At 41.8% G+C, this 14,225-nt stretch overlaps 1 protein-coding gene and 1 long non-coding RNA gene across 2 annotated transcripts in view; one reads left to right on the plus strand and one right to left on the minus strand.

The window, feature by feature from the left end:
- The window catches only part of LOC134806807 (ionotropic receptor 75a-like), a 20,608-nt gene continuing 6,383 nt past the window's right edge, over positions 1-14,225 (minus strand). Inside the window, exons 3-15 of the mRNA XM_063780190.1 lie at positions 6,098-6,236; positions 5,711-5,806; positions 5,248-5,327; positions 4,915-5,042; positions 4,283-4,340; positions 3,942-4,057; positions 3,513-3,721; positions 3,263-3,301; positions 2,929-3,113; positions 1,902-2,040; positions 1,038-1,200; positions 736-924; positions 1-156 (exon numbers count right to left, since the gene is read on the minus strand). Of these exons, the coding sequence (XP_063636260.1) occupies positions 63-156; positions 736-924; positions 1,038-1,200; positions 1,902-2,040; positions 2,929-3,113; positions 3,263-3,301; positions 3,513-3,721; positions 3,942-4,057; positions 4,283-4,340; positions 4,915-5,042; positions 5,248-5,327; positions 5,711-5,806; positions 6,098-6,236 (1,635 nt within the window). The 3' untranslated portion in view covers positions 1-62. The remainder of the gene's footprint in view (positions 157-735; positions 925-1,037; positions 1,201-1,901; positions 2,041-2,928; positions 3,114-3,262; positions 3,302-3,512; positions 3,722-3,941; positions 4,058-4,282; positions 4,341-4,914; positions 5,043-5,247; positions 5,328-5,710; positions 5,807-6,097; positions 6,237-14,225) is intronic.
- The window catches only part of LOC134789414 (uncharacterized), a 25,874-nt gene continuing 19,906 nt past the window's right edge, over positions 8,258-14,225 (plus strand). The window contains exons 1-2 of the long non-coding RNA XR_010144059.1: positions 8,258-8,321; positions 8,740-8,773. This is a non-coding gene — a long non-coding RNA (uncharacterized LOC134789414). The remainder of the gene's footprint in view (positions 8,322-8,739; positions 8,774-14,225) is intronic.

Here is a 14,225-nt window from a genome sequence, read left to right on the forward strand (position 1 = left end):
AGACATTCGATGAAAGCACACGAATTTGCACCCATACTTATTGTGCTCGCAGCAAAATTAGTTTATTGCGATCTCCAATAAGTATTTTTTATTTTAACGAGATGATCTTGCTTCTTCGGCGGTAAAACCTGCTTACAAGTCTTACGAAATGTATATCTGAAATCATAATTAACAAAGAAGTTATACAATTACAAACTACAATTTAAAACTAAATATCCGGTGTGAACTGCGAACTCTCGTTTTAAGTATGTATGTTTGCTTTAAAATTCTAATTTCGTTAGCCGGAGTGTAGTAAATAATGAAAGTATAGTTTCAGGGGTCTTGGTATTGGCAAAACTTTAAAAAATCGGTCACGTAGTATGGATTAATAAGGGAGATTTGTAAATGTTAGCTGCCGCGAGAGTTATAGAACGGTAGCCAATAAAACGCTTAAGACTACTTGCACGTTCCGCAACGCACGCGCAAGTTGCAGTTGAGACACAATTTTCAGGTGCATTTGAGGTTGCAGTTGAGACACAAAGGTCCGAGGAATATCACAAATAATTGACCGAGTGAGGGTGTAGGAAGGACGTACTTAGGTCTCCGTTTCAGCTTGAGTACAAATTCTTTCGTACGTCCGGCTGTCTGTGTGCAGCAGTGAGTAGGTTCGATAACGTAGTTTTCATATGTCAGTTTTTTGATTGTCTACCATGATGGTTTGCGAGGTCTACAGCTCACAGAGCCACTAGTAATTACCGGTGCCACAAAATCTCTCCGGTCAGTATGAGCGCAGACAGCAAGATGAACTCGGCCAGCAGGAGAAACGCCGGCGCAGCCTGCCCGAGGGACAGGGCGCGCGGCGTGTGTCCCGAGCAAGGGGGGATCTGCCCCCCAACTCGGGCTCGGGTTGCCCGCGTATGTCCCCGCTCCAACAGACGCATCATACTGAAAAGGAATAGAACTGACATTATTACGCCAAATAGAGAATGGCACGTGTAATGTAGACGAGATCACAAGGTGGCAGACCCTCTAACGCGTACGGTCCCTACAAAACTAACCTCCACACAAAGAACTGCCTGTACGGGCTATTCTTCTGCCCCATGACGTAGACCTGCGACGGCGGCATAATCTGCAGCCCGGCCAGCGAGCACAACTCTCTGTCCGCGAACGTTCGCGAGATCACCTGACTCGCCGTGTACGGCTCCGTGTGATACGCACATTCTGCACATTCATTAAATACATTATGGGGCAATCTAACATCGACTTTAATACCTAAAGCTTATGTTGTGGACACTACAGAGGGTGTAGTGGCAGCATTCCATTTAGGTACAACGTACCCGAAAATTAATGAAGGAGTTTTTTTCTGGAAGGAACTCTATATTAATCCGCTTCTTTTTGGGTAGCTTGACGGCGCGTGGCTAAGGAATTAGATCAGTTTACTTGGACCAATAGAATCGATCGAGTAAGAAATGACTATGTAAGAAACACTAAAAGGACACGAAAGCATGGTCACCCAATAGAGACGCGATGGGCAGATATATTTAGTGTGGAACATTATGGAGAAGATGCTCAATGTAGACACTTGGAGAACACTCGAGGAGGCCTACCCCAAAGAGGCGACTTCCATAATTAATAAAGGATAATTATTTTATCTATTTAAAAATAATGTTAAAGTAGGTACTGGCAATTATTAAATTATACAATAATAAAATGATGTTACATAACATCAAACTTGTCTTTAAGGGCCTCTGTGCTGTTGGCTTCGGCCACGTATGCCTCCCAAATGCCCGTGACCCCATGGTCCCGAGATATGGAAAGACATACTTACAAATGATATTATTTGGGAAGTTATTTTTCGAGTCTATAAAATTCAACGGAGGCGATTGATGGACCCTATTTATTGATGTTAGGTACCTACTTACTTCCAGTACGCATTAGTTCTATCCCATCCTCAATGTTTTCAAAGAGAGGCAGCGTTCGCTTGGCGCTTGTCACTTTTTTCGCGCGCAATTCATCTTCCTTCTCATTCTTATAACCCATGTAGTAAAAGAATCCGGGGTTCTGTGGAGAATAGGTGTTAAAACATTCCAAAGAAAATATGGCATATGTAGTGGGTCTCAAGGAAATTTAGCTTGTTGTGTTTGGATTGTGGAGGATGCGGGTTCAAGTCCTGCCGGAAGCGTAAATTTTTCCATTTTTTCCTTTAATATAAAGTTTGAAATTTAGCTTACTTACCTTACTTATACTTACCTATCTATTTTACTATTTCTGTTTTTTAACATGACCTTCGGGAAATAAATCCCCACAATTAAGCAACATGTATATAAAAAAGAATTCTAACCCGTTTATTGTGCTATTACGAATTAGATAGAGTAAACTAGGTGATAGCTAGTATATGTAGTTACACGCTCGCAAAAGAGAGTTTACTCCTTGTAACTCTATTAAAACAATGTAGGGAAATAGTTATTTGTTTTACAAGGGGGCAAAGTTGTTGTTTAACCGCTCGTGCTAATATTGATACCCGAGCAAGCGAAAGATTCCAAAATTGAACCACGAGCGTAGCGAGTGATTCGAAAAATGGAATCTTGAGCGTTGCAAGGGTTTCAAAGCACGAGGGTTAAACAAAATTTGCCCCCGAGTGAAACACAAAATTTTTCACCACACCAACCCAGAGCAAATATTAAATGTAAAATATCAAACCAAATCAAACTAAATCAAATCCAAATGAATGTTATTAAATATTTATCATCCAAAATCATCATTTAAAAGTGAATTCTACCAGCAAAAATAAGAAAACAACTCAAAATTTGCATTTGATTACTTTGCCTCACATGTGAATAAAATGCAACTTTGCTATCAGTTTTTGAAGTGCAAAGTAAGCCTTTCCGAGCTGGTGTGGTGAAAAAGCCTTTTCTATCGGGTTGATAGGTATAATGTTGGACCACTCACGTCAAGCCACTGCCGAGTGTATCCAATGTCTTCGAAGACCAGCTCGAATTCGCTCCTTATCAGGCCATCCAGGGAGTTCAGGCTGGGGGCGGCCGCGCTCAGCAGCCAGGACACCACGCTGCTGGTGTAGTAGTTGTACAGCAGCATGCTCGTGAGCCCCACCACGAGCAGGGCTAGCTTTCGACCTGGTAAAAACTAATAATAAATCCGCAGCCGAAAATTATATTAAATATGTCGGGAAGAAAACACAGCAGATACCTATTTATGGTTTAAAAAATGATATTTTTAGTGTAGGTATGTGAAGGAGAATGAGGTGAATAAAAAAAAATCTTACTGGTGCTATCTTTCTCCGTCTGATGTCCATCGTCGTAATCTGTAAAAATGTACCTAAGCTAAGATCATTATTAAGATATACCTATATTTACAAAGTAATAAAATATGATTTCAAATATTTATGTTATAATAATTAAATTCTTTATTTACGTTTGGGGTGGGAAACATGTAAGGGGCTCGTCAAACGTTAGTGTATCAAAGTTGTCTGTAAGCAATCCGTAGCTTTATAAAACAGGAAAGCACAGGAAGACCTTGCTGAAACCCGGCCGCGAGCACGCTGAACACGCCGTAGGAGCCGGGCTCCGGGCGGCGCTCCACGGCGGCCGCGGCCCCCAGCACCGCCGCGCACACCACCCCCGCCGCCGCCGCGCACCACCACACCCCCGGAGACATTGGAGTCAGGAACTGGTTTTCGTAGTCGCCGATACCTTTGTCTGATATCGTGTAGTAGAATTTGGTCCTTAAATAAGGCAAAATTTAAATTGAAATTCACTTCAGGGATTTTATGAATTAGTGGTTCTAAATGAGGTTTCAAATGGTTTTAACTTAAGTAGCTTAAAAAGGAACTCTTGCTTTGTGAAAAAAAACTCCTTCCAAAACCCTTGAAGGGTTACCGGACCGAGTCCATATGCATTGTAAAAGTAGGTAGTATTAGGTACCTAATCAGTTAAAGTTCTTACTCGAGTTCGGTGACGGAGGGGAAAAACGGGTCCATCCAATCCAGCCAATTGGAGAACAGCCGAGTACACGTCGACGAGATGTCCTGTTCGCGCCATAATAACAAGTTCGACATTGCCTGTAATAACATTAGGTATTCTATGTTTTTGTATCACCGATAATAAAATGACGGTTGCGTCTGGTGTTGAAAATATATTATGTAAATAGTAAATAGTAGTAGTACTTAAGGGAAAAGGTTTCATTTCAAATACCTTTACACTACCTAATCGTCATAGACATTGAGACAAAGCTATGGGTTCCATTTTTGCCATTTCGGCTTCAGAATCCCAAAAGTGAATGCTACCTTAGTGGAGTTTCGCTCCGGCGTGCCGATCCAGCGCCCCACAATAGTATAGTTAAAACTGAAAAACAAAACAATATTTTTAGGCTGAATATCACACGGCCTTGATAGGTACCATCGGCATCGTCCTGATCTGATGATGAAGCTAGTGAATAGTGAAACTTTTCGGAAGCTACAAAGTAAACCTCTCGTTTGGGTACAAATGATACGTTTTGACAAGAGGTACCTATTACATCACCTACCTTGGTGGCGTAAAGTACAGTCAGCAAGTACTTAGTAATAATTTTAGTTTTGACAGAAACTTATTACTTTGATTAATTTTGTATCAAGCAGAAACGACTGCGAACGATGCTATCAAGCTTAGATTAATTTTAAAAGTGGAATAAAATTAAACACTTACTAGTCTGTCGGAAAGAGAAGAGTACCCAAACTCCCCATACATTCCACGACTCTTCTCTTTCCGCACAAACTCTACCAAACTACTTTTAAATTTATTCTAAGCTGAAGGGGATAGGACACGTCCCCTTCTCCATACAACCGTAGTCCCCATTATTCTCTCTGCGTCTAATCCGAGTTAGTTCCATCCCAGGAGGTGTGCGGTGTGGTTAGGGAGGTAGCCCCTGAGCGGCACTCACCGAAAATTGTGCATTTCTTTGAGCAGATTGAGCAGCTGCGTGGAGATCTTGGTCATGGCGGCCACGCCCACCGTGAACCCCGGCTCGTACAGCATGCCCTCGTGGAACTCCTTCGAACTGTTGCGTATCTATAAACATGGCATTTACAAAAAAATATTAGCTCTTCTGTTCCTGAAAGTTACAGATAAAGAATGGCTCACGCTAGAACGGTCCGGGTCTTCGTTTTCAATGTTAGGTCACTTGATTCTTTTTTTAGAAAACAAAAAAGTCGGAGGCCTCGGTCCGGACCTGGACCGTTTTAGCGTGAAGCCTTAATGATCTCGCATAGCTTACCACCGACACGGCGCGCAGCGTTAGATTATGAAAATCCCAGCGATGGTAATACTTGAAGCCTTGGGGTAAAATCTCCAAACCTGCAATTCATAAAGTCAGTAAGTACCTATATTGTACCTGACACATCCCGACATCCCAATCAACTTTCCCTTTTTCACTTAGAAGATATAGGCATTTGATAAGTCGTAATTAATTAAGTACATGTCTTGAATTCTGGGTTGGTCCCTCAGTAATAGTTGCTCATTGTGACCTGACTAGGTAAACTATAGTACGTAAACCTATATATTTTTGTCGCAAAGTATGGCTAAGGGTTAAAAATTCTTCTGCATATCTACCTAAGTATATCTAGTCTACCTTCAGGGACGTATTTGCCCTACAGTCAAAAGCAGCCAAGGCCCGGGGCGTGGATCGGTGTAGGGGCTGTGACCAAGGGCGCCAAATCTTCACGCCACTGTATACCTACCTCTCTCGGAAGTCCAAGCTCCAAGCTCTCTCGTCTCCAGCGCGTTACCCTGCACGCGGCCGAAGTTGAACACATCCGTAACCTGGTAGGTGTCTCCTGTCGGCCATGAATGAAATTGCATATCGGTTTGAACAGAATCGGTTTGAAGATAAGTTAGGTAGGTAAGAGACAGTTGGCTATTTAACACATTCAGCGCCAAGAACCCGACAGTCGGGTACACTGTTCGTAGTGACTACGCGCCCATACGGCGACGACGTGGCTACGCGCTACGAGCGTAACCCGTAGCACTTAGTGGCAATGAATGTGTTAAATATTTCAACCACCGCTGAATATAGAAACGGTAGCCTGAGAACCGATTGCAAATGTATGACGGTCACCAAGACTCACCGCAATAAGAAGCCACTACAACATCAGCGTCTACGCTAAGCTTCAGATCTTGGAAGGTGTCGTCCACGAAACCAGTAATACAGTTGTCGTTCATAACCAACCAGGAATGCGTGTCATCGAACATCGTTAGCTCTGAGGCCTAGAAATAATTGAAAATATAGCCGATCAAACAAGTTTGTAAGTAGAAATGCGCGAAATTTAAATTTTCTATGGGACGATAACCCTACGTGCCTACATTTTTTAAAGGGTCTAGCAGGCTAAGCGAACAAGAAGTGCCCCCAACGACGGATTTGGTCATTCTTTCAGGTGGTGTACTGGCAGGTCCTAAGAACTCTCTATGCTTAATATCAGTCCTCGTTTTCGAGTTATTCAGGATAATGTAAAATCATCAGTGTACGAAAACGCGCATTTTTGAGTTTTTTAACAAGCTTTTATTAGGTCGACCTGTATGTAGTAATGGAATCTAAGGTAACTAATTTAACCATCTTCCAAGGATCGTAGCGTCATGAAAATTGGCAGCTGTATGTAGTTCTGATGACAATACAATAATATGGTACTGTCGAACTGATCTGATGATGGAGACAGGAGGTGGCCTTATGAACTCTGTGATGAAACAACGCAACCTAATTGTGTTAGGGGTTTTTAGAATTGTCTCGATGAGTATTAGTTGTCTGTCGTAAGAAAAGTACCTACAGTCAGCGATAAAAGCTTGTACCAAAAATGAAATTTTTGCCAAAAACTTTTTATGTTTAGAGCCGTTTCCGACGAGATCCTTGTTCGATAATGTTTTTTTTTTTGACATGACGCACGAAGATTTATGCAAATATTTTTATGTGTATGTAGTGGGTATTAGTGGCTACTGATGCATATTTTTTTGTAGGTGTACCTCCGCGAATAGTATAAAAAAAATGAGAAGAAAAATAAAATATTTTTTTATAATGAAGTATAAGGACATAATGCAGGTTAAACATATTAATTTTGTAGTCTATTTTATTGTTGTCAAATATAATTTTGTTTGGTTAATCTAACTTGAACAGTTTACAAAATATGACACTTTCAATGATACGCTGATTATTTTACATTATCCTGAATAACGCGAAAACAAAAGAAGATCGAGGACTGATATTAAGCATAGAGTGTTCTTAGGACCTGCCAGTACACCACCTGAAAGAATGACCAAATCGTCGTTGGGGGCACTTCTTGTTCGCTTAGCCAGTTAGACTAAGATAAGTCTGTAACGATTTTGATAGCACAAGCAGTGCAAGTGTTATTTATACGTCAAAATGTCGTAGAATTTTAACGTTTAAAATAACACCTTTGAAAAATGGCGTAACTAGGGGGGGGGGGGTTGGAGGGGGCACGTGGCCCGAGCGCCGTCCAAGGGGGGGCGCCAAAATGGGCAAAAGACTACCTCTCCGCTTTGCCAAAAGGCAGCAGGGAAACTGTTGTCAGTCGTATTTACCACCACTGTGAAGTGTGAAATGCGGATGGTATTCTGACCCACAGCGCAAAAGAGAAAGCCGATCTTTTAGGTACTCTTTTTGCCTCGAACTCGACCTTGAAAGACGACGGTAGCGCCCTACTGCCCACCATCCCGCAGTGCGAATACTCTATGCCAGAAGCTTCTATCAAGCAGAGGGATATTCGGCGGGAGTTGCTATGCTTTCGTTTTATAAGGCGAGCGGGCCAAGTGCTTCAGAGTTGTGTTCCGTGTTAGCGCGTCTTTTCCGTTAGGGGTCTCCTGTCGAAGTTACTATCTTATGGACTGTCCAAGAGACTACCTATGCAAATGGATCGCTAGCCCTTTGTCCGGCAGGCGCATATGAGCCGTAGTAGACGGAACCAGCCGGCCTAGCCAAGGTTACAATCGCTATCGCTTCGACAACGAAAAGCATTATGTCTCTCTATCACTCTTCCATATTAGTGTGACAGTGACAGTTGCGTTTCGATTTTATGCCTTCTAATAATTGTTCGTGGTATTTGCTGATAACATAAAATAGCGATGGGGAAGTGGCCCCATAAAATAATAGTAGAAATAATAAAACAGGATTTTTTTAATGAATTACTAATTTGGAATCTTTCCACCTCAGTTCTCTTGACCGGCGTCTTTGACAAATTATGACTATTAAGTATCACTTTTTTGACCTTTTAAAAAACGTAGGGTCTAGCAGTTTCTGAAATAACCAAAAGTCCTTGAAATCGCTTGTATTTTTTATTTATTTAGGTAAGGGTAGGGTTGCCATACGTCCCGTATATACGGGACTGTCACCGTATTTAAGTATAACGTCCCGTATTTTTACCGGTCCCGTTTTTGTCCCGTATTTTGATGACCGGTCAGGCCTAATGGGTAATAGTGACCCTGCCTATGAAGCCGATGGTCCCGGGTTCGAATCCTGGTAAGGGCATTTATTAGTATGATGATACAGATATTTGTTCCTGAGTCATGGTTGTTTTCTATGTACATATTTAAGTATTTATATTTTATATATATCGTTGTCTGAGTACCCATAACACAAGCCTTCTTGAGCTTACCGTGGGGCTTAGTCAATTTGTGTAAAAATGTCCTATAATATTTATTTATTAAATAGCGCTCTAGAATACCACTGTCCCTTATCAGTTCCTACTAATTATGGCAACCCTAGGTAAGGGCAACATCTAAGCTTGACATGCTTGAACGTAAAACTTTGTCTTTTTTCCCCAACTCAGCCAAGTGAGGATGCTGATTTTTTTTTAGCAACTGCGCCGTTTGTCAAGGATTATGGGGTTATTCCCACTAGTTACCACCAAGTTCTTACCAGTGGTAACTACTGGGAATTTTTTTCCCACCTTTTACCACTGGTAACTACTGGGAAAAAAAAAATCCCACTAGTTACCACCAACTCGGCTTGGTGGTAACTAGTGATTTTAAAAGGTGGGATTTTTTTTTCCCAGTAGTTACCACCAAAATATTGTTAGAATTCAATACTAATAAAAACAGTATAAATAGTATAGTATTAATGTAGCATGCTGTAATAAATAATTATGTGTAAGTTAGTGATTCAGTAAACTGCTTTAAAAGTGATCAAAAATATTAAAACAGTTTTACCGGTATAAGTGTAAAAACTAAAATAGAAGAGTCTCATTCTAGTTAAGTAGAAATTAAATTACTATCCGGATTAAATTTATCTTATTAACTGTAAATTGAATTACATATTTATACAAACGAACAAACAAATCAGTCAAAAACCGACAGAACTGATTTCGTTTTATTATTTACAGCGGCTTCATTTCGTTCTATTATAACACGACGCAGAGCTGGAATATGTAGGTATTCATAATTTCCTAAATAAGTAAAGGGCATGGTTGTTATTAAAACCGCTTAGGGCGCGCTTTGGATGGGCTGACTGCTCGGACTAACCAGCATAGGCTTGCATTCCAATTACGCTCGGGTAGTACATCGCTCGGTCATGTTACGCTGGTTGGCTCGATTGCTTAAACACCCACGCTAGGGGGATGGTAAGAATACTCTACCAGAGGGGCATCAGGTACTATTCTTACACTTCTTTTTTTGTATTTAACTTTTATTCTTTTGGAAAATACCTTTATTGGAAGAACGTGTAAATAATTAAAATCACATAGAAGAACCTTAAATTGAGTACGACGAAGGGGCGAGAGGGCGGCAGGCTAAAAGTAATAATCAGAAAAAGAGTAAAATAGGTACTAATAATGTACTTTATCTGATTCTGATAGAACGAAACTCTTCAATTTTAGTTTTTACACTTATACCGGTAAAACTGTTTTAATATTTTTGATCACTTTTAAAGCAGTTTACTGAATCACTAACTTACACATAATTATTTATTACAGCATGCTACATTAATACTATACTATTTATACTGTTTTTATTAGTATTGAATTCTAACAATATTTTGGTGGTAACTACTGGGAAAAAAAAAATCCCACCTTTTACCAGTGGTAACTACTGGGAAAAAAAATTCCCACTAGTTTATTCCCAGTAGTTACCAGTGGTAAAAGGTGGGAAAAAATTCCCAGTAGTTACCACTGATAAGAACTTGGTGGTAACTAGTGGGAATAACCCGGATTATGTTACAAAAAGAAACATTTAAAAAATAGTTTTTTTTATAAATTAATTGCTTCACCCCAGAATTTCTTAACAAAAGTTAAAAGTAATAAAAATCATAACTCGAAAACTACGAAAATTCGGCTAACATACATACCTATTCTAATAGCCCACAGCGTGATCAATGTAAAAAAAAAATTTGGACGTCAAGGTTTGGACCATCCTGTATAACACATGCCGTGCCAACATCACTCGGTCTGTGATACTAGAATGTCGTGAAAAACCTGTGTCAGGTATCGAGAGCGTTCTATTCAGAGTTTCGGTGTGGGCTCGGGACAATTTAGTCCAATTCAATCCCACCAAGACTCAATTTTGCGCGTTTACCGTTAAGAAAACCTCATTTTTCAAGGCACAACCCTTCCCATGTCAGGGAGTATTGGGAGCCTCGATCGGTATTGACATCTCCATCAGTGACGTCCAATAATTTCGTAGCCACCTTGCTGGGTAGGCTGCGCTCGTATCCAAAAAAACTCGGTGTGCTCAATAAAGGGAGGCGATACTTTACTCTGGGCTGGGGTAGACTGATCCCATATATTGAGTACTGCTGTTACCTTTGGACAGGAGCACCTGGATGCCACCTTGGACCCTTCAAATCAGTCCAAAGGCGCGCTGTACCTATGAATAGTCTACGATCCTAAACTCACAAGCGTTAGTTCATTTCGTTTGGGGGGGGGGGGGGGGCGCAAATTTGGTGTCTGACTTGGGCGCCATATCCTCTAGCTACGCCACTGCTGAAAAAGTACTTAGTCGATAAAGCAATCAAACACCGACAGATTATTAATATGTTGTAACGTGACATCACTATTTTTGATCTCACATAGACAATTTACGCACACACTTGCATTTCATTTTTGGTCGCACTTTTGAAGATTGAAAGTTTCTTGTCTATGGGTAAAAATAAAGAAATTCGAGATGGCGACCGTTTCGTTCAATTTTGACTTTAGAATCGTGTTAAGGGGCCTCTCGGATCCGTAGATATCGAGTTTCATCAAGATCGGGTTAAAAATAAGGAAATTCAAGATGGCGACCGTTTCGTTTAATTTTGACTTCAGAATCGTGTTAAGGGGCCTCTCGGATCCTCAGATATCGATTTTCATCAAGATTGGATCAAAAATAAAGAAATTCAAAATGGCGACCGTTTTGTTCAATTTTGACTTTAGGATCGTGTTAAGGGGCCTCTCGGGTCCTCAGATATCGATTTTCATCAAGATCGTATCAAAAATAAAGAAATTCAAGATGGCGACCGTTTTGTTCAATTTTGACTTCAGATTCGTGTTAAGGGGCCTCCCGGATCCTTAGATATTGAGTTTCATAAAGATCGGGCCAAAAATAAAAAAAATCAAGATGGCGACTGTTTCGTTCAATTTTGACTTCAGTATCGTGTTAAGGGGCCTCTCGGGTGCTCAGATATCGATTTTCATCAAGATCGGATCAAAAATAAAGAAATTCAAGATGGCGACCGTTTTGACCAATTTCGACTTCAGATTAAGGGGCCTCTTCGGGTCCTGAAATATAGTTTTTCTTTAAACAAAAAAAAATATAATGGCCAATTTTCTATTTATTTTATCACTTCTATAGACAGAGTTATTGCGTAATAAGTGTCATAGAATTCAAAAATAGCCGTCAGTAAATTTTCGAATGTGGAATGTTCTACATCACGCTATCGAAATTTTTCCTGTCGCGTATATATGTCGTAGTCAGATCGTATAATCCGCCGTATTACATTACGGCTAGCCGTTTTCAAAAACAGGGGCGTTTTGAAATGCGGCGGTTCGACGATTAGCCGGATTGTCATTGCGATACGTTCTTCAATAAGGGGCCTACGTTTAGCCGCATCGTACTACTATTTTACATTGTAGAGTGACCAGTTCTTTCGGTCGCCTACGTAACCGGAGTTTGACAATGTTTGCAATTTAATTTATTTTTACCATGGTCCCACCGCACTACATGTGTTTCTTTTCCAAACCATTCCCTTCACAACTTAAATAGACGGAGCCCCGCAAGCGGGGCTCCTATTTCTGGGCGGTTTGCCCTTCGGGCATCTGAAGCTACCTAACGAACCTAACCTACTTACCTACCTACTCTTTTTTCCCCAAAATGTAATGTTTTCATGGACGTCTCACTAAATCAATAAGCAGGTAGGTTAGGTTCGTTAGGTAGCTTCAGATGCCCGAAGGGCAAACCGCTCAGAAATAGGGGCCCCGCGAAGCGGGGTTCCGTCTAGTTAAGTTGCGAAAGAAATGTTTTTTGAAAAGAAACAGTCCGACGAACTCCAGATTTGATGGACACCCCAGCGTTTGTCAGGCAGCGCCACGGGTGTTAAAAATGGGAACTAAAAACTGTCAAAGCGGCGGCTAATGACTCGCTGTATTACATTACGGCTAGCTGTGTTGAAGAACGTATGGCGCCGAATACATTCCGGCGGATTCTCATTCAGCCGCATTCAATCCGGCTAATCGTTAAACCGCCGCATTTCAAAACGGCCCTGTTTTTGAAAACGGCTAGCTGTAATGTACGCGGATTATACGATCCGACTGCGACATATATACCTCCGAGTCACTTCTAGGGGGGTTGGTCGGGGAGGTGGGTTTTGGAATCCGGCCGCAGGCCGCTGGCATTAAAAGCCTAACACGTCTTCACACTAACAGGTCGGGCAAAGCCCGACATTCAGCGCGCTTCGCGCGCTCTTACATACAGGGCGCCTGTGGCGCCCCTCACACTAACAGATCGGGCGAAGCCCGACATTCAGCGCGCTTCGCGCGCTCTTACATACAGGGCGCCTGTGGCGCCCCTCACACTAACAGATCGGGCGAAGCCCGACATTCAGCGCACTTCGCGCGCTGTTACATACAGGGCGCTTGCGGCGCCCCTCACACTAACAGGTCGGGCGAAGCCCGACATCCAGCGCGCTTCGCGCGCTCTTCGGCCGCAGGCCGCTGGCATTAAAAGCCTAGCACGTCTTCACACTAACAGGTCGGGCGATTCGGCGCGCTTCTCGCGCTGTTACATACAGGGCGCCTGCGGCGCCCTTCACACTAAAAGGTCGGCCGAATTCAGCGCGCTTCGCGCGCTGTTACATACAGGGCGCCTGCGGCGCCCCTCACACTAATAGGTCGGGCGAAGCCCGACGTTCAGCGCGCTTCGCGCGCTCTTACATATAGGGCGCCTGTGGCGCCCCTCACACTAACTGGTCGGAGAGGGGAAAGGAGCGGCGAGTCCCACACACCGTGCATAAACGCATTCCCACACCGCCAAAAAAAAAGGGTGAATAAAGTTATAGATTTCTCATCACCACATAGAGTATATAGACCTATCTTTACATGCTTCAGCCTTCTAGGTCTTCAGGAAGTAGTCTGTATTTTCTATGACACGAATTTCATAATTTATTATGGTTCGGACAGTGAAAATTAAAGTATCTATAAAGTTTAAAATATAATAGGTAGGTAGCCTAATGAAACTTGGTGTTTTTGATAAGTCCACTAACTACATGGTATCCTAAAAATTTCAGCTTTCTAGCATTATCCAACCCGAAACTACGAGGGTTCGAAAATACGACGAGACGTGCCGAGAAAATATATGCACTGCCTTTTGCCCTTTGTCTCGTCTTGGCGGGGGCACGGCTGTGTCCCCAGATAATACGATTTTTTTACCTAAACACATGATTCAGTCGTGTACGTACGTTTTCTACTCCCGTACTTTTATTTGTCATTTAAAGGGTCGTGCACACATCTTTAAAACCCTACCTTATAGTTGTCAAGACAAGTCTTTAGTCTATTCCCCAAAAAAGTATTTGTGCATACACGCAGTATCTTTTTGGCGATTTTACGATACTTCGTGTAATGATCACTTAAAAAATATTGAATGAAATACAGTGTTGCCAACCGTATTTTAAATGTCATCTCTGACAAATAAGTGAACCATAGACATTTTTTTTATTTCATTCGTTCATTCATTCTTTTCCCACCCGTACCCTCCATTTTTGCTACTTCTTGAATTAAAAATATTTGT

Source organism: Cydia splendana, chromosome 3 (assembly GCF_910591565.1).
Source record: "Cydia splendana chromosome 3, ilCydSple1.2, whole genome shotgun sequence".
In the NCBI taxonomy this organism is placed as follows: Eukaryota; Metazoa; Arthropoda; class Insecta; order Lepidoptera; family Tortricidae; genus Cydia; species Cydia splendana.